This window comes from Mytilus edulis, chromosome 6 (assembly GCF_963676685.1).
Source record: "Mytilus edulis chromosome 6, xbMytEdul2.2, whole genome shotgun sequence".
NCBI lineage: Eukaryota > Metazoa > Mollusca > Bivalvia > Mytilida > Mytilidae > Mytilus > Mytilus edulis.
Window position 1 is genome coordinate 52,137,191 of NC_092349.1, and position 19,171 is coordinate 52,156,361.

Here is a 19,171-nt window from a genome sequence, read left to right on the forward strand (position 1 = left end):
TCAATGATAAAGCTATGAAAAATCAAGAGAGAACGTTTTCCCACCAAAATTTCAATGGCTAATATCTCGAAAACAAGCACATTGACCCCTATATTTGTTTTGCTTCTTTGATTTCGCAATGTATCACCTATCAATACTAATAGTTTTATGAAAAGTTATTTATTTTGACACTAAGCAGCGAACTTCCGTAATGACATTTGTATGGGTTTTTTTTTAGAAAAGTGTTTTCTAACACAACATATCTCTTTTGTAGGCTTCATTGTTGTGCATAGCTCAAACATCTTATATACAAATGTTGGCGACGACATTACAATTACATGCCCAAGCGACAAAGTATTTTCATGGACGTTTTTGAAAACCGACGATATATTGGTTTTTTGCAATGGAAAAATCGAAATTAATATGAAACCAGATATATCTAACAGACTAAACGTCAGTTCAAACTGCACACTCCGAATAATCAACTTTAAAAAAGAAGATGTGGGAAAGTACAAATGCTCCCATCCTAGTGAAACAATCAATGGAATGACGAGCCATATTACAAATATTCAAATTGAAAGTAAGTAGCTCAAACAATATCTATGGATACTGTACAAGAGTTAATACCCTAAAATTTTGACGGATATTATGCATGTTATAATCAATAATTTAGTGATTTGCTGTTTTAATACAATCAAATGTAGTCCAATACTGTAATTTTTATCCTATAACTAACATACTTTTGTTACCGTGGTTTAAGGTTTTTATTGCAACGTCATATTTCTAACATTTTGTGCACATTGAAATATATTGTTCACATTGTAATTGTGTTTTGATAATGTATATCAATTTAGTAATAGGGAAGATGAAGGGATGATTCATCAATGTTTATTTAAGTTAAAAGTGAAAGAACATAATTATTTAATTAAGTGTAGACGGAATAGGTCTGTCATAAATAATTATAGATATACGCTCGCTTCAATAGATGTAATCCAAAATATAAGATATATCAAGCAGACTTAAGGTGGCTCGGGCCTATTCGAAGGTTCTATCAGAAGTGCCGTATTTTTTGGTTATTTTATTCTTTACAGAAAGTGAATCAAATCGGTCGAAAAAAATGGGGGGTCACGAACCATTTAAGCTCAAAATTTTACTTTTACTGAGGTATGTTAACGGGACCGTTTTTCAGTGAAATGATCGGAAAAATAGAGGTGTTAACATATTTTTATTTGAATATCACAAAAAACGTTCTAAACTGTAATATAAAAAGCTAAAATAGAGCTACAAAGAATTAGCACAAAAAAACATAGGTCACCGATAACGAAAAAAAATATTTTGCCTTAAAACCAAAATTACGGCGGGAAAATGGTAAAAATGGATGAAATGTCATTTTTAAGCCCTTTACAGATATACATAATAACGATAATATTCTTTTAGTGACATAACAACAATGATTTGACATTTCCAATCAATCAAAATATTTTAAAAAATAATATCGAATTTACGACACATACGTTTCGTGTGCATTGAAATCCATGCGTGAAATGATGCGCAGTCGAATGGTCCCGATCCATCTATGAGTGTACGTGCGTACATTTCAGGTTCTTTCATTAGAGTATTCGCCATGTTCGAGTATGTCATTCATTTTCTTTAATCAGCGCTGTTGATTTTCCTCGGCTCTCTATTTGCTTAAAAAAAACATAAACTAATATTGGTCCAACATCAATATTTAAGTGCACGTTAATACCAAAAAGAGTGTTTTCCACTTCTACAACTCATTTTGAGATAAATGTATTATATTATACAAACATTTTCAACTATTGTATTTTGAACAGATATATCATGTTAAAGAGGGGTATTTGCGAAAAATACCAGTCGAGAGAATGTTAAATTTCGCGAGCCGTAAGGCGAGGGAAATTCATTCTCAAGACTGGTATTTTTCGCAAATTCCCCTCAAGAACATGCTATATCTGTTTAATTACACCGTATGTCTAAAACGCATTGATGATCGTGACGTTACAAGCGTCCAGTCGGATAGAGTATTTTTTGGCAAATACCACGGCAGAGAGGGTAAAAAAGGCATATCCTTTTTGCATATACCCCGGCAACGTTAAAAATGACCGATATTCATTTGATAGCAGTAAATTGGTGAAACATACACTGGCTATCAACCAATCAAAACCCAGGATTCTTACATAAGGTGTAATTACATTTGAAATATTTTGATTGATTAGAAATGATGTGTTTTCTCAATTGTTATCTGAAACGTTTATTTTATCTAAACATCTCTCAAACGACAATTAAATTATAAAGTCATTTTCAGACTGATCCACTGTGGTTAGTTCCGTCATGTTAAGGTCCTTTGCTTGTAATTACGATATTCAGATTGTTCAGAAGTTGTTATATATATGATCGTAACACCACAATATCATTCTGAACCATGTTAGAAATATTTCACATTACTGAATAGACTGCAATTGATTCGTTTGGACCATATTCAATTATAGAATTTGTGCACATTATAATGCAAATATAATTAGAGAAATATATAAAAATAAAACTCTTATGCACTGGTTTGTACAGACTCCCGTGAGCTTGGCATATTCACTTTGATTATAAAATAATACTGTTCCTTTCAGACATCACGCTTGTTACAAACAGTAGTCAGACTTTTTCTCAAAAAGACAAACATCGAATTCTAAAATGTGAGGTTTCCGGAATGCCAAACGTATACAAATTCAACAAATGGCGACAAATTGTAAATGGACATCCAATTAGATCCCTTGTCGGCAGGAACGATGGAACCCTTACCTTACCATACATAAATACAAGTGATATTCAATATGACGACAGTGGAATATACATATGTAATGTTACTTATAACAATCGAAATGAGAATGGACAACTATGGCAGACTGGAACAGTTAATGTGACCATCAGAGGTAGTACATATAATAAAGTTATTCCTGATTTCTTTTAGTGTATTCAGTAAATAAAAATTTTGCATTTGCAAAGGAAGAATTTTTCATTGGTTGTAGTGTCCACGTTTTATAGTTGGTAATAGAATGGAAAGGGAAAGACACGTAACGTTTCAATGACTGCAGCTGCAGAAAGAAAAAAGACCATTGTGCTGAAGGACGTTTTATCTTATAAGCATATTGCTGCTATTCTAATTTAAAGCGACAATACATAAGCCACAATCCTTTAAATCCTACTAATTATAAAAATTCTATCTTCTAGAGTAATTTAGAGTACAGAAATAAAATACTTACAACCGAGAAAAAAAAAGTTAATTATCTGTTAATTGACAACATTAAGCAGTCATATGTAATTATATACCATTCCATCAATATCCGTCATTATCAATATGCGATATGGAAAGGTTGAAACTTTTTATGGAGTAGTGTAGGATAAGGCAGATAGTTGTAAGTTTATGTTAAATGTTGTTTGGCGAATACTTTTCTATTGATTTGGGGTAAAATGGTAGATGGGCATATCTAGGTGTGTCTTTGCTATGACTTATCAATCAATACCTCATGCTTTTCATATTTCATATTATGGTAACTGATGACAAAATGAAGCTGAAATTATGTTGACGTTTACTGCGCAAAGTATTGGTCTGTGATAGGACTAGGTAAATGGCACTATATGTCGTTTCAATAGAATGTTTGAATGTTCAAAATGGACAAATTTTCCTTTTGCAACAATGTCACTTATCCATGTCATAAAAACCTAAATAACGTTTTACTGAAATGACAGCAATTTATTTTCAAATCACTTAATTTTCTTTAAAAAAAAAACAAGTTAAACTTTAGTTGAAATTCTATTTTTATTCAGCTGTTCTTTAATATTCGATTTTTTCATTAAGTGCGAAGTAAGCATACGTTCTTTCTGGATTCATAAAGTGCTTATTGCAGATAATTAATTTTTAATGAAAAAATTCACCTGTTTTAAAGAGTATCAATAGTTTGATATATTGAATAGTTTGTTAAACCCTAAGTATGACTCAAACCAGACGGACTTTTGTTACTAATTGGTTGGGTTGCTGTCTGATTGACGTATAATGTCAAAGTGTTTTTTCTTCATTAAATGGTAAATATAATTGATGTAAATGGAATTCAAATATCATTTTAAAGCTCTTTTGTAGTTAAAAACAATTACATAACATAGTTTAGCCATAAACACGATAAAAGCCATACATTTTGTACGCAAGGAATTTTCACTGAAAAGTCATGTTATGAAATATCAGGCATGAATCCGGCATGATTCAAGTCAGGTAAAAATTAACTTCAAACTATCATTCAATAATCATTTTAATTTGACGTCATTTCCTGTGATGTGGATTGTTATGACAGACATGCAAAAATCAGCTTTCTGTTCCCATGGATTCACGTGATAGTGTTAAGAACCAATGTCACATACCTGCCAACTTCAAAAATGGAAGGTGGCTACTTTTCATGTGCATTGAAATCCATTATGACAAAATAAGATAAGCCGTCTTTTTTTTTACTTTCTTGTAGATTTAGAAGAATATAAATGAAACTTTACAATACTCTAATAAAACTATTTATATCTTTACACAACTTTCTCATTTTCATAATAGATAAACCAGTGTTAGTTAAACCACTTAAACAAGTATATATTGGACATAACATCTCAACACCCAGTGTTGCTCTGTACCTGCTGAGCTCATCAGAATTATCAGCCTCAACCCTAAATGAAGGAGGAGGACGTGTTCAAACACCAAAATGTGCTGCTACGGCTGTGAATACACAATTTCATGGTGTTCCTGTTAATGTGTCTGGCTATATTTGCAATGTTTCTCTCACAGAAACAAAGAAAACGAACTTTCAAAACTATTCCGTTACAGTATCCAATGAATGTTGTAATAATACTTTCCATTTCTCGATCCGATCTGCAAGTATGTACATCATTTGTAAGATTAAATTGTGTAACTGTGCAGAATTTCATTCTTATAATGAAAACCTGTTTAGGTGGAATGGGAGTCTAAATTAAAAAAGATGAATTTGTTCATACTTTGCCAAAACGAAGTATATAATGATATATGTACAAAAATATAGTAAAATTGATACGTCATCGCGCATTTCCTAAGCTTCAGGTTGTGACATAATGACACATTTTGTATGAATTATACCGGAAAAAAAACTCAGTATGTGATAACAAACATAACTAAATGATAGAATTGTAAATTGAAGAAAGCTTCTGCAAAATGCTTTGAGACTGTCAAAGAACGAAATAGGGTCACTGTACGTTTTTCTCGACTAAAATACAAAATAGCAAAATTCCATGAAGATTCTTTTAGAAAATGCACTTTCTTAGGGTAACCTCACCTTAAAATGTCTATATAAAAACAATAAAAAAAAAGCGAAAAATAATCCAGAATATGATTAATTTAATAATTAAGTTACAATCTTATAAATTTGTTCTTTAAAATGAAAATTTACATTTAGTTACCTGCTTTCCTCTATCAAATTTTCCTAACTAGATTGAATATCTGGCCCTTAGAGTCTCTGTTTTTTACAATCCATACAATATTTTATAGATTCTTGTACAACACAGTTTAACCTCCAAAACTGTGTCTCACATGTTTCCTATTGTATCTTATTCTCTCATAAACCTTTAATGAAGTTTGCGACATCAATTCATAAGAGATCACTAAATTTAAATTGGTATAAAATTTGTCCAATTGATGTTTTTGGAAATCTTAGACACGGATATAGATGTCAAACTGTTTTGTACAAGAATATATGAAATATTTTGGGATGCTATGAATAACAAAGCTGAATTCATTCAAGTGTAGACATCACATTATAGCAACTAATTACATAACAATTAATTATGTAGTAATTATGTCATAATGAAATTATCACAATTTTAAAGATTAATCTTTCTTCTTTCTTTTGGTACCTCATTTATAAAATTTGAAGAAAGATGGACTGAATTACATCAGAAGTGAAAACACTTTGTTGTGTGGTACCTTAAAGTGATTAAAACGATCACATTGACCCAACTCGTGACTTGACTAAAGACAGGAAGACATAAAAACGAGGCGAAATTCTGTTTTTGTTTGATTAATCGTTCATTCTCCAGCTGTATTTCTCTTAATCAATGATATCTGAAACTGCACATAGAAAATTTACACCAAAACGGAGAAGAATACTCACCTTACAAACAACAAAAATTCAACTAAAACAATACCGTACAGATAATTGATGGATTGAGTGCAAATAATACATGCATATCAGAATTTAAACCCAATTATGTACAAGACTGATCCTCTTGGTTAAATTTCTAACATACTAGCCCACAAAGTAACAGTCTGCAGGAAGACATGTTATTGAAATGTCAAATTGAATGACAATATTCTTCTCGTGTCTTGTATTGGAACATGAGTGTTTGTTAAATACAAAACAGTATTTCACAACAGCAGTGGTACTGTTCTATAACTTTATCAGAATCAGGTATATTTGATTTTTGTTTCTTTTGTACATCACCTTGTCACATTTGTAGTATTTCCGTTTTAACATTTAACGTATCAAGATTCTGTTAAGATATTTACATATTCAATCACAATTTTATGAAAACTGCATTATTGTGTAAGTCCTGTTAATTTTAAGGACTTCAACTAAAAGTATGTAAGTTGCTAAATATATTTCACTTGTTTAGGGGAACCAGTCCAACCCAAGGTATTTATGTATGATTCAAGTACAACTGATATACACGGGGTATTGGAACCAGGATCAGATGGTGGTTTGCAACAAGAATTTATCATTGAATACCGGAAGCAACAAAATAAAGATTGGAAATGGCTTATAGTTGAAAATATTGGGACATCAAGAGTGAGTTTTCATATTCCATCATTAGATCATAGCACGGCATATGAATTCAGGATTCGTGCTAGAAATTCAATAGGAAACAGCTCCTCAACTGATACACTCACAGTCAGGACTAAAGGTACATCATCGATTCATCATTTGAGCCGCGTCGGATAGAAATCGACCTTATGCAATTCGACGTCAAACCGAGTAACGTTACGATAAAGTTTCACAAGTTTTCATACAGGTAGTTTCTGACGTTATAAAATAAAACATGTCGCTTTCTGACAAAACTACGTTTTTTCAAAAAAATATTGTGGGGACATTTCTGATCGGATTTTAATGTACTAGGTACCAATAGAAGCAGAATTGCCACAGTTATATTTGTTTATTTGGATAGATTTTTGTTGTATAACGTTTTCAATTTTTGGTAATATAACCAGTCATTGTTTTTGTTCAAAAATTTCTTATGTATTTCAACGAAATTAAATTGTAAAAACTGTAACGTTTATACATGTTCATAACATGAGAAACAAAAGTTATGGTCGACAAAACTATGACAAATTAAACTAGTATACTTTAGACGATTCTGCGTCTTTTAACTCTGTACTGGTGAAAATCCAACATAATATATATATGCCTTCCCTTTTTTTAGTGGGGTTTTATATGAAATTTGTAAAAAAAAAAAGATATACGGGGAAACCTTACAATTTTAATCTGATTAAATCGAGCCTTTAGCTAACGTATTCCATACATATAGGACAAAACTAGTATATTATTTCTGATAAGTTTAGTAAAAAATGCCGATATAAATCTTTCACGGAAACCGCTTTATCCGGTCCGACATGAACATTTTCAAATTATCTGATAAAAAAATTCTTCCTGAATCCTGTCCTTTTCTAAATAACATATTTCTCAACCTTAGTATCAGTTTTGGCTAACAGGAATACATTGTTTTGCTAAGGTATGTATTTCCTAATACGTTCTACATATTGAACTATTTTTACGTTCACGATCTATTTTTACATTTTATACAAAGTGAAAGTAACACCAGTCTTAACATGCTTAAAAAATAATTGTATGCAATTCTTAAGCTTAACTAAACTTAAGTAATATTCTGAAAAACTATTTCTGGTAGTATAAAACAAAATTTGTGCTGTATTGCAAAACTTCGCTACACACAGTGAGACACGCAAAAACAAAAATAGGTCAAAAGTTATTCATATCATTGTACCGTTGCATTTTGAACAATCTAAAAAGAAACAACATCACAACTATACAATATTAAACAAAGACCAACCCGTGCTCTATGTGGATTATGTACTATGTGCGTGCAATTTATCTGTTCATATCTATTCAGAAATTTAGAAATGTACGTGTTGCGTGTAATTTAGGTTCAATGACATTTCTATTTAGAAATTGAAAGAAAGAGGGAAACTTTTGCATAATACATGTGTACATGTATTTCGAAAACTAATAACTTTCAAAATAAAACCTTTTAAACCCCCTTTTTTATATCCCGACAACTTTAAAATTAGTATTCGGGCAATAAAATTCCCGATCTATGCATCGGTGGGTCTTACAATTTTGCGTCCGTCCGTCCGTCTGAGTGATTAAGGTAACAATTTTGAAAGATGTAAGCTGTGATGTCGGATTAATAAATAGTAAACCAAAATTTCATCTAAAAAACCCGTTTATTTTGAAATTTGAACTACTATAATTTAAAGAGATAGTATTTGGGATTTTGATCTATATGTACAAATCACTGTTGAACTATTAAATGTATTATGGCAAAAAGCGCGACAACCAGTCGTATCGAAAAATTCTTTTGGTTCAATTTGTCATTAATTCCATTCCTTTTTAATGTTGTGGTAAATTTCTACCTTATAGCGAGAGCAAGAAATATGAACACTCCAAATATGTTAGTGCATTCGTTAACTCAGAACAACAATATGTTCAACTAACCGTATTTAAAGAAGTTTGGAATGCATGTGTCCCTCATATTCAATTTATGAAACCGAAGACGGATCTGTGTAAAACGTGCTTTCAGTTGAGGGATGATATTTCCGGATCTATTTCAGAAGACGCGAAATAAGTGAGAACTCAAAAAATAATTGACCATATACAGTCTGCGCGGACGCCGCGTGAATATTATACATTATGTATATACACAAAGATCACGTGATGAAGTTAGTTGGCTGAGTCTCCAATAGGAAAGTACAACACTCCATGTTCAAAATTTTTTGAAAATGTTCATTACACTATTGACTTTTCACAATATATAAACTTGCAACATTCGTCCCAAGAGGTTGGAGCTCTTTACTTTTTAACGCCTCGAAAGGTTCAAATATTTGGAGTTTGCGATGAAAACTTTCCAATGCAAACGAATTATTCTATTGATGAGCAACAAACAATCAGGGAAAATTGAAGTCGGACACATGGACCCAATGCTGTTTTAAGCATGCTCCACCATTATCTGCATGGTAATACTTACGATGAAAAGGCGTGTCATTTTCATGCTGATAATTCTGTGGGACAAAACAAAAATAAAACTACTTTACATTATCTGTTGTGGAGGTGCGCAAAGGGTTTACACAAAACTATTAGTTTGCATTTTATGATTGCTGGGCACACAGAATGTTTATGTGACGCATGTTTAATTTTGGCATGTTGAAAAAGAAATTTAGAAAGTCGGACGTAAACACTGTATCACAACTGGTTAAAATGTTGACAATTCTGCCAAATGCAATAGGTCAGAAGTTTATAATGAAAAAGACGATGACGAACACAGCTTAAAGTGGTACAGATGGGGTAATTTCTTCACTAATTATTTCAAACCACCCAGAGGTATAGGAAAATTCCATCACTTCCGATTTACCAGAGTCGTATTTGCGAGAGAAACTCTTGATCAACCGGAGAAAAGACTGGCTTTGCTTAAGGAAAGCACAAACGTACCGGAGTTGCTCACGACACTTCCAGAAGTTATTCAGCCAGCAGGGCTGACAGAGAAGAGAATGCGTTATCTGTACAATGAAGTCCGTCCTTTTTTCCAGTATAATTTCCGTGACGAATTTTGTCCTCGTGCTTCAGAGGAGTAAAATGTACTGGTTACAGTTGGATTGAAAACTAGAGAATCATTTATGTTCTCATTGTAACAATCTTATAAAATAAATTAAATATTGTATACAAATGCATGCTTTCGTGGCTCTCTCTATAACGAGAAAAGGACCGATAAAGAATAAAATTAATGCACGATAATGCTAATTTCACGACGTTGTCGTGAGATTCTGAAGTTAAATATATGTAGCCTTCACAACTTTGAAATAGCGAAACTTTTAAAAGAAGAAAGCCAGAGTAAAACGGTTTTTTGCATTCAAATTGTATGACTATAAGCAAAATTAATATGAACAAAACTCAAATTGAGATTTTTTTTGCATAAGGTCGATTTCTATCCGACGCGGCTCATTTGTTATGAGTATGAACATAAATAATGTGTATTTCCAAATATGAATGAAGCTATTTTTTTTAATATAAATCAAGGGCAAAGTTTTTAATTAATTAACTCATTCATGTTAATGTTTTGTTTCTATTGGTTTTCGATGAGATAATACTTATGACAAATTTCAACTCAACCACATTCAATATAAACCTAAATGTTTACAATGTCCGTATCACTTGCACATACAATCATAAATACTTGATGCTACTTCCGCTAAATCATTAATACAAATAATGTCCTTAGGTACAGGAAATTAGAAAAAAAATGATGAGGAAATATTCTTTTAACAATTGATCAGTATTCAAATAAATTGAAATAGACCGTCATATACAGGAAACAATTTTTATATTAACACTAAGAAAACGACGACATATCAGTTTAATAGTTGAATAAAAATATAATCAACAAAGAAACAATTGGAACATAACCTTCATTTATTTCTAATGACAATAACACAAGGAAATTATTGGTTATGACGATAATACAAAAGGAATATTACCTTGTCTTAAATCAGACTATTACATGTTTAAAATATCTGTAAGGCTTAACAAAACAAAAACATATTTTAAAGTTGTTATTGTATTTAACTAAATATATAATGACAGAAAAATAAAGGCAAGTAAGATTTGTTAAATATCCAGAAGTAAAAAACTATCCCAAGATGTGTTACTACATCTAGCAAATTTGAATTAACAACTCCATATTAATATTGCATCAAAACATATTTTTTACAATAAGAAACTTATATACATTAAAAGTACTTCTATGTAAAAGTAAAACGAAAGACAGAACTCGAAGGAAAATTCTAATCGGAAATTTCTTTATCAAAAGCTAAAACACATCAAACAAATGACAAATAACTGTCATATTCATAGTTGTTAGTGGTCGCATAGCTTAAACAAACAAAGCATTACTATTATTGAATGTTTGCTTCATCACATTTTTTAAAGATAAAATATACAGTCAAACTAGATTAATGCTTTGCATTTTTATATGGACAACACGATGTCAATAATTTTTACCCTAATATCTTATTTATACATATTTGATACATCATAAATTGAATAAAAACGTAATGTATTGTACTTTTTTTTATTTTTATCGATGTCCATGTATTGTTGTTGATTTTCCTTACTATTTGTTGGTTCTTATGTGCTTCTTATGTTATTTAATTGATATGGGAAAAAGGATAACTTCATTGTCTACATCTAGACAGGATTGAATCGGTTAATATTCAATTTTTCATTTTTCCTCCAATGCATATTATATATTGATGTTGGTTGTTGAACGACTAATGGAAAACATTTTCTGAGGAGAAAACAATATACAATTGTAATATTCAGGACTGGGATGGATTCGGACTGTTCATAATAAATCGGTTCACAATTGAAAGGGACAGACATGTTGCATTGCCTCCGACAAACCATGCAAAGATGTTTTGCATTTCCCCTTGATCAAACATTCGATTCTTGTGTCCACTCTATTCGGGACTGGTCTCCTTTTTACACATTCCTGACTATCCCCTTGGTATCTTTCATCCCTCTTTTACTGCTTACCTAGGGCTTTACTTTAGCAAGAGCTAAACTATCGAATATATAAATCTAGTGATAACTATATCTATTCAACACCTTCAAATGTCAAGTATGTTATGAAAATGGTAGTGATGCCACATCTTTGGTTCTGTAGTCAAACTTATATAAGAGAGGCATTGCTTTGTTGGTTAACTGTTCGAATCTCGTATATATGCATAGAAAGATTAATCAAACGTATTTTTTTATAATATCAAATACATATCTAAGCGTTGGTTTTTTATATTTTAGGCGAGAGGAAAAGTTTGTGGGGAGGGTACACAATAGTTATAGTAGTGACAACTGTTTTAACAGTTTGTTCAATAATTATCTGTTGGCGACGTAGAAAAGGTACAGGTATATCTTGTTTAATTAGCTAAAAAGAATCTTTTGATTTACAGGGCATAAAGTATAATATGTACTTGAAACCATCTTGAAAGTTATGCTTCATTCTGAATTTTGCTGATTTTCTGGGTCGTTTTCTTGGAATTTTATCTAGATAAACGCTCGTCCTGAATATGCATGAAATATTTGCCACTTGACGTTAAGCAACCAACAATCAATCAATCTAGATAAACGCAACGGATTCAATTAAGAAATATAACGACCCAGTTCATGTTTAAATGAAAAACAAATCTATAAAATGCATATCGAATATGGTAAAGTTTCCCACTAAAACTCCGGACGCTATTTCAGTAAAATATGGCGTTTGTGTGCACAGATTGCATTGTGTCATCGTCGAATTATAGTGTTATGGTTTAACTGAGTATTTTATTCACTTTATCCATATGATGCAATTTTAGAAATAATTTACATTTCCAAAAGTCAACACCATGTTAAACCTGAAGCGCCTTAAATTGAAAAATTTAACATAACGATTATTCGGTCTTCTGCAAAACGAAACAAAAAGCATGGTGACAAAGCAACTAGTCTCCTAATCATTATGCGTTCATGTTACTACCAATAGTTGACTTTTGCGTTGACATCTTCTGTTTATGGCCAATATTTTAACTGGTGGAAAATTCAAAATAATATATTGACATCAGTTCATGATGAAGATACTTTTGATTCCTATCCTGAAAATCTCCAGTCATTAAATCTTTCACAAAAATTCATCCAGCAACATTTTTCATACTTTTAATCACGCTCTTAATGAGCGCGATGTTCAAGTCTAAGTCCTTGTGTGTGTAGTAGAAGTGGTTGCGTAATAGTTATTTTATGAAAGTAAATTTTTCTTTGCAAATCAAATACAAACGTTAACCTTTTTTTCTTTATTTTTCAGCTTCCAAAAATGTATTTCATAGGTATATCGTTACATGACGATTACTAGTTACTTTGTAACAAAATTAATGTCTGGTTTCTGTTCTACTGAGCACAACATTACTTGCATGTTATTAAATATATAATGTTCATGACGTTTATCTGACAATGTGACTTATTCTTAAATTGTTCTTCTAATGTCGATATATGATACAACAGGCAGATTATTTTGGAATATGAATGGTTCTATAAGAGTGCACTCAGGACTGATATACTCATAAATATCGAGTAGCTGCAGTGATAAATTCTTTGAAAGTCTCACTCTGTTTCTAGTTCCTGTTGTATATAGTTTTGCCGTCCTGTGATTTTCTTCTAACATGCAAATCAAAAACTCAAACACTTATGTTGAAATGTTCATTAAACTCAGTATTGATTAAGAAAAAGTAGGAAATACAAATGTATGTGTCAATTTTAGTGCCTTTAATAGCTTGCTGTTCGGTATGATCCAAGGATCTGTATTGAAGACCTAGCTATAATTGATTACTTTTTATACATTATGACTTTGGTGGAGAATTGTCTCATTTGCACTTATACCACATCTTCTTATTTATAATTGCGATGTTCTTGTAAATGCTGAAAAAAGCTGGTGTTGAAAAGTTTGTTTTCTAATGGAATGGAGAAAAATCTTTTGTCTTATTATTTTCATGAGTTTTATGCTTTACTAATAATTATTAAATGTGTTTTCTACTACTCCTCAGAGTAAAAACGATCGTGACACTCGTGTTCTTGCCAGATGAATTAACTATATCAGTACCTAATCAAATAAGCTGTTATATTAAAATAATTTCATTGGATGTATTTACTGCAAAAAAATTCAATGTTGCACTGAAATGCGATTTAAAAACTGACGTTTATCCACGCATTTAGTACGGTGGTTTTAAAACACACCGTTCAACTTTCTGTTTTGTGAACCTCTTGTATTTTAGTAATGTTACATCAAAAATTTGAAGGCCGAAATTTTATCAAATTTGTTATTACTACTGAAATACAGAACGGTGTGATGTCAGATCATTATAAGTTATACTGGGACACACGTTCTGTATTTCAATCAGATTCTACCCTTTTTAGACAATAAAACGCCATTTTAGGGCTCTTCTGTCAACAACATTTTCATGCTGTACATTAGATGATCAATCTTTCATCGTTTTTAATAATTTGTTATGTCATGATAATCATTGTTAAACTTAAGGGTCATTGATGGGATAATAAAAATCTTGAATCTTGAATCCTTCATGTAAATATTTTCTTATGAAACTTGAATGTCCTTAACTATTCCAACAAAGAATACATCTTTGAAAAGAGTAGAAAAGTGAAGTTCTCTATTTTTTATGGTACAACCTCGGCTTATATTTATATTTTCATGACCGGATTGATTTTTTATTCAAACCGATACGGTCACTCAGATTATAACTTTCATTGATTCATGTTTTTAAGTGAAATACCTTTATTTATTTTACATTGAAATGAATACTTAGAGTTTGCGAATGTGATATTTAACTAGATCATCATTATCATAATTAGTTTTGGTAGAAATAACACAAAATACATTCAGTATGTATATTAAGGAGAGTTTGTCAAAAAAGGATATGCACATTATAAGTTCATTATAAAATTCGAAAGGTTTTTTTTATTTTTATTTCAAAGCGTTTTTTAAGACAACACATTTACAAACTATCCTTTTTAACGTATTCTTTAATGATTGATAATTGGTGCGATTACGAGATGAATAAGAGAAATGCTATCGTACGAATATATAGTAATATCTTAAAAACTTTTAAAAATCTGAAACGATTGTTCAGTAAATTCACGTGTGAATTTCTTAAATTTTTATTTCAGACTGATTTTTTAAAAATTGTGCGTTTAAATCTTAAATTTAATTGTAGATCGCAAATAGTTGAACAATCTAATCAAGGTAAGGACAAGCATCATTCATATTATCATACATACAGTTCATCGCAGGGTAAACAAACTGATTTATTGCGTGTACTTTTAAAAAATCAGTATGATCAGCATGAACTAAAATTCACATAAGTTTGCAATATAAATGAATGAGGAGACGGCATAACTTCTAAACTATTATCTTCCAGAAAACAAAACAATCATTTTGCTTATCATTTCCGAAGTGCCCCTTACCCTTCACCATTTTTTCAGTCTACTCCACTGCCACTCACATTACTCATTAAGCATTAAGCAAACATTCAATGAACGGTTTACTTGTTTTAATAGGAATAAGGAAACACACATACATATACGTGCTCTCATGAACACAATGGCGTTGACAATGTATATGGTTAACGAAGGGTTGAAACACGGATTATAGATTTGATTCGTGCCATTTATGTCTTCGTTGAACAACACCACGCTCGATACATTACAAAGCTGCATAATTACATTGTCAATTAATTGAACTGATAGTTTTAAAAAAGGATATTGTATTTGTTTAAATAGTCAGTTTCTATGTATGTGTGCAGGATTTTTCTATTGCAGTTAAACAGTGTTTCTGTTGTTCCATTGTTTTCCTATTATAGTTGATGTGTTTCCTTCTGTTTTGGTTTATGACACATATTTGTTTTCACTTAATCGATTCATGACTTCTGAACAGCAGTAAACAACTGTTGCATGTTTACATATATTTATATATAACATAAATTTCATATATAAGAAAGTGTTATCGAAATAATTGAATTGCGCTTAACTTTTTTTTGTTTTAAAGGTGGTGCTATCGAGAATAGTCTATATCAGTCTGCAAGTGATTTAACGGAACCATCAACTGCTTCAGGCATTGTGAAGACAGATAATCGTTCTATTGATAGAAAAAAGACCAATGTGGACAGACAAATAGTTGGTTATAATATTGTTGAAAAAGAAGATAATTTGATACCGTTTGGTAGGTTTGAAAACCAGTATGAAATCAATAATGAATTAATTTAAATATCATATGAATAGTTATTGGTTATCGTTGATGTTTATCATGTCTAATGTTCGTAACGTCATTTACTAGATAAAGAATCATTTTAGTGTAAGCTTACAGTGAAAGAAATTACAAATTGCATGAGCTTAACAATTATTAAACATTAAAACATCGCGTGTGTGCCATTTATAGTTTTTGATAACTCTTAACCCTTGCAACAAGAAACCCATTAAAAAAAGTTCACCACCTGATCAATAACGAAAGAAAACTGCAGTACTTCTAATGTCCTTATCAACGGTTCAATAATGTGTTTCCAAATCAAAACAACGCGGACTAATGATCAATCGTACAAATATAGGACTAATCTGACAGAATCGGGCCCGTTTTCATAAGACCTTTTCGCTTCAGTCATATGAAACCTCAAATTTAATCAATGAAGCATTTGTTTTTTATAACAAGATGGATAATATTCATTATTAGACTTATGTACATCTACTTTTTCGGAAGACATAACTTTTATTTGTCCACGTTCAGAAGAAGTTTACTTTTTTTAATTGCTTGCTTCCAGGAAGCAATTCGCCGAGATATTTTCTGTATGCCAAGTGACCTTAGCGTGACCCTCTCGTAAAAATCCGGTGATCGCAATTCGCATGCATTTGATCTGTCACTGAAATAAACTATTATCTGATTGAACATGTTAAACACGTGCTCAATATCCATGCTTCTTTGTTTATTGTCGACAAACGGGTGACAATCCAGAAACTTCGGCCCCAAAACACGAACTATAATTAACTGCCGATTGAAAAAAAATGACGATTTTACGAAATTTATGCGAAAAAAATGATAAAATCGTGCACAGAAGACTAAGTTTATGATATATGTATGCATTGGCTCAAGAATTGGATTTATATCATTTTTCACCGGTCACTCGTTTCATATGACTTTATCTCGTGGAGAAAATTGTTTGATGATAAGAATAGCTTAATATCTCCTCTAAAGGTACATTAGACCGTTGGTTTTCCCGTTTGAATGGTTTTACACTAGTAATTCCGGGGCCCTTTATAGCTTGTTGTTCGGTGTGAGCCAAGGCTCCGTGCTGAAGGCCGTACTTTAACCTATAATCGTTTACTTTTTAAATTGTTATTTGGATGGAGAGTTGTCTCATTGGCACTCACACCACATCTTCCTATATCTATGAAAACTAAAAAGTGTACACTGGTTACATACATCAAAAAAGCAATATATTCTATATTTCTCAATTCTGTTTTACATATTTCAGTGTGTAAAGAGTTCAATAAAAGAGGAGAGCAGAATATGAATTATGTAAGAAAAAAACATTTGTTAATTTGTGCTTTGGATGAGTAGTTAAACAAAATGTCCCTAATTTGGTGACTGGTGAGATAAGAAAAATGGAAACCTCTGTTTATTTTGGTAATGAAATTTGACAACAATGATACATACATGTTGTATACCTTTTGATAATCTATTAGAATATGTTACATTACTTCACTGTGTCTACCTTTATCAACGTCAATTGCTTGTTCATTCCTTAATATTCATATCAAGGCTAATTAAAAAAATACGTATGATGTATGAGCACAACTTACCAAGCTTATATCCGATAAGACAACAAGGGTAACAACAGTCAAAATATCGGCACAATCTGTACGAATATTATTATTGGATTTTAGCTTATCGATATTACTAGATCCTAGAAAGGTGATCACTGGCTCATCCACAAGTTCACATATGAATCGAAGCTGATGTTTAATAATGTCAACGTGCAAAAAAACCCAAATAATATATACATGCAATGATGATCTATGTATATTTGCGTCCATTCGTTTTTATTTTGAAATATCAAAAATAAAAACAAAAACAGGCGTCGTCAAAATTTCTTTAGTTTCATTAGAAGTGAGTAAAACAAATTCGACTTATATGTTAAAGACGTTAATTTTTTGGTGTCAGATACAATACCCACCAGAGCTTCGTATTTCCATTCACAAAATTTACGTGGTGTTCCGAAATATGATTAGTGATGCTGAATGTCCGAGTATCGTCTAGCTAGATGCAAATACAATGCATTGAATTAGGGGTCTGCGATGGCCACTTTGAGACTTTTCTTGAAAGAATTCTTAAAACTGTTATATTTATGAAAGAAGCATATTGATATTAAACTCATCTTGTATTTCATATTCAAAACACGGAATGAATTTATATGACACAAACGTTTTTAAATTGGCACGCATGAAGTAAAAGTACAACAAATGATCAAATGTGTGGCAGGAATACATGAGAACGAAATTATAGACGATCATTTTTGTTTTACCTTTATTGTAGGATTCATCGACTCTAAATTACGTTGAAGTTGTCTTCGACCCTGCTGAAGCTAAAAGTACATTTCAGATACATGGAGCTGAGAACAGAACACCGTATGCTGATATAGATTTTTCTTTAACAGCAGATCCTTTGACTTCTTCTGATGAAGAGTCTTTGCCCTCTCATGAGGACAATACGGACTTTGTGTCTTTGGAGGACGTACAGCAGTGGAATATTCATGAGAGTTGACTCTTACGTTAATTATATGCTCCTTATATTGTTTTTGTCTATTTAAACTCTAATTGTAGTATACTGAATGTATAACCAAACCAAACTACTATAGTATAACATGTATATGTTGTAAATATAATCCAAAAAATACGAAAGTATAATTTGATGTTATTACTTATAATAAAAGGTCAGTATGCCCTACATGTATGTAATTTTTTATATGTAGTAGCTGGAGTCTGTGATGTTCATTTTGGGACTTTTATTAATAAAATTCTTAATTTCATAGTTGTATTGTTTAAATTCCTATATTCGGATTGATTTCTAATTCACAAGACATCAACAACATATAGTGTCACCATTATTTCCACTACATCTTGTAACAAGTTTAAAAAAGTTGTACGTGAACTTTGACGCTAAGTTGTAAATATTTGTAAATTGATTTTCTTCTTATTTTTTTACTTCAGCTAAGAAAATATTTCGTTTTTCTTCTGATCGAATGAAAATCTAG

The 19,171-nt window shown here is 31.3% G+C and overlaps 1 protein-coding gene across 1 annotated transcript; it reads left to right on the top strand.

Moving 5' to 3' along the window:
- Positions 1–257: 257 nt before the first annotated feature.
- LOC139527848 (protein turtle homolog B-like) lies at positions 258–18,946 on the top strand. Its single transcript, XM_071323526.1, has 10 exons — positions 258–559; positions 2,619–2,921; positions 4,583–4,900; positions 6,667–6,954; positions 12,135–12,233; positions 13,165–13,186; positions 15,086–15,114; positions 15,916–16,089; positions 17,393–17,436; positions 18,454–18,946. Exons 1-10 carry the CDS (start codon positions 403–405, stop codon positions 18,679–18,681), a joined length of 1,662 nt encoding a protein of 553 aa, XP_071179627.1. The 5' UTR covers positions 258–402; the 3' UTR covers positions 18,682–18,946.
- Positions 18,947–19,171: the final 225 nt, after the last annotated feature.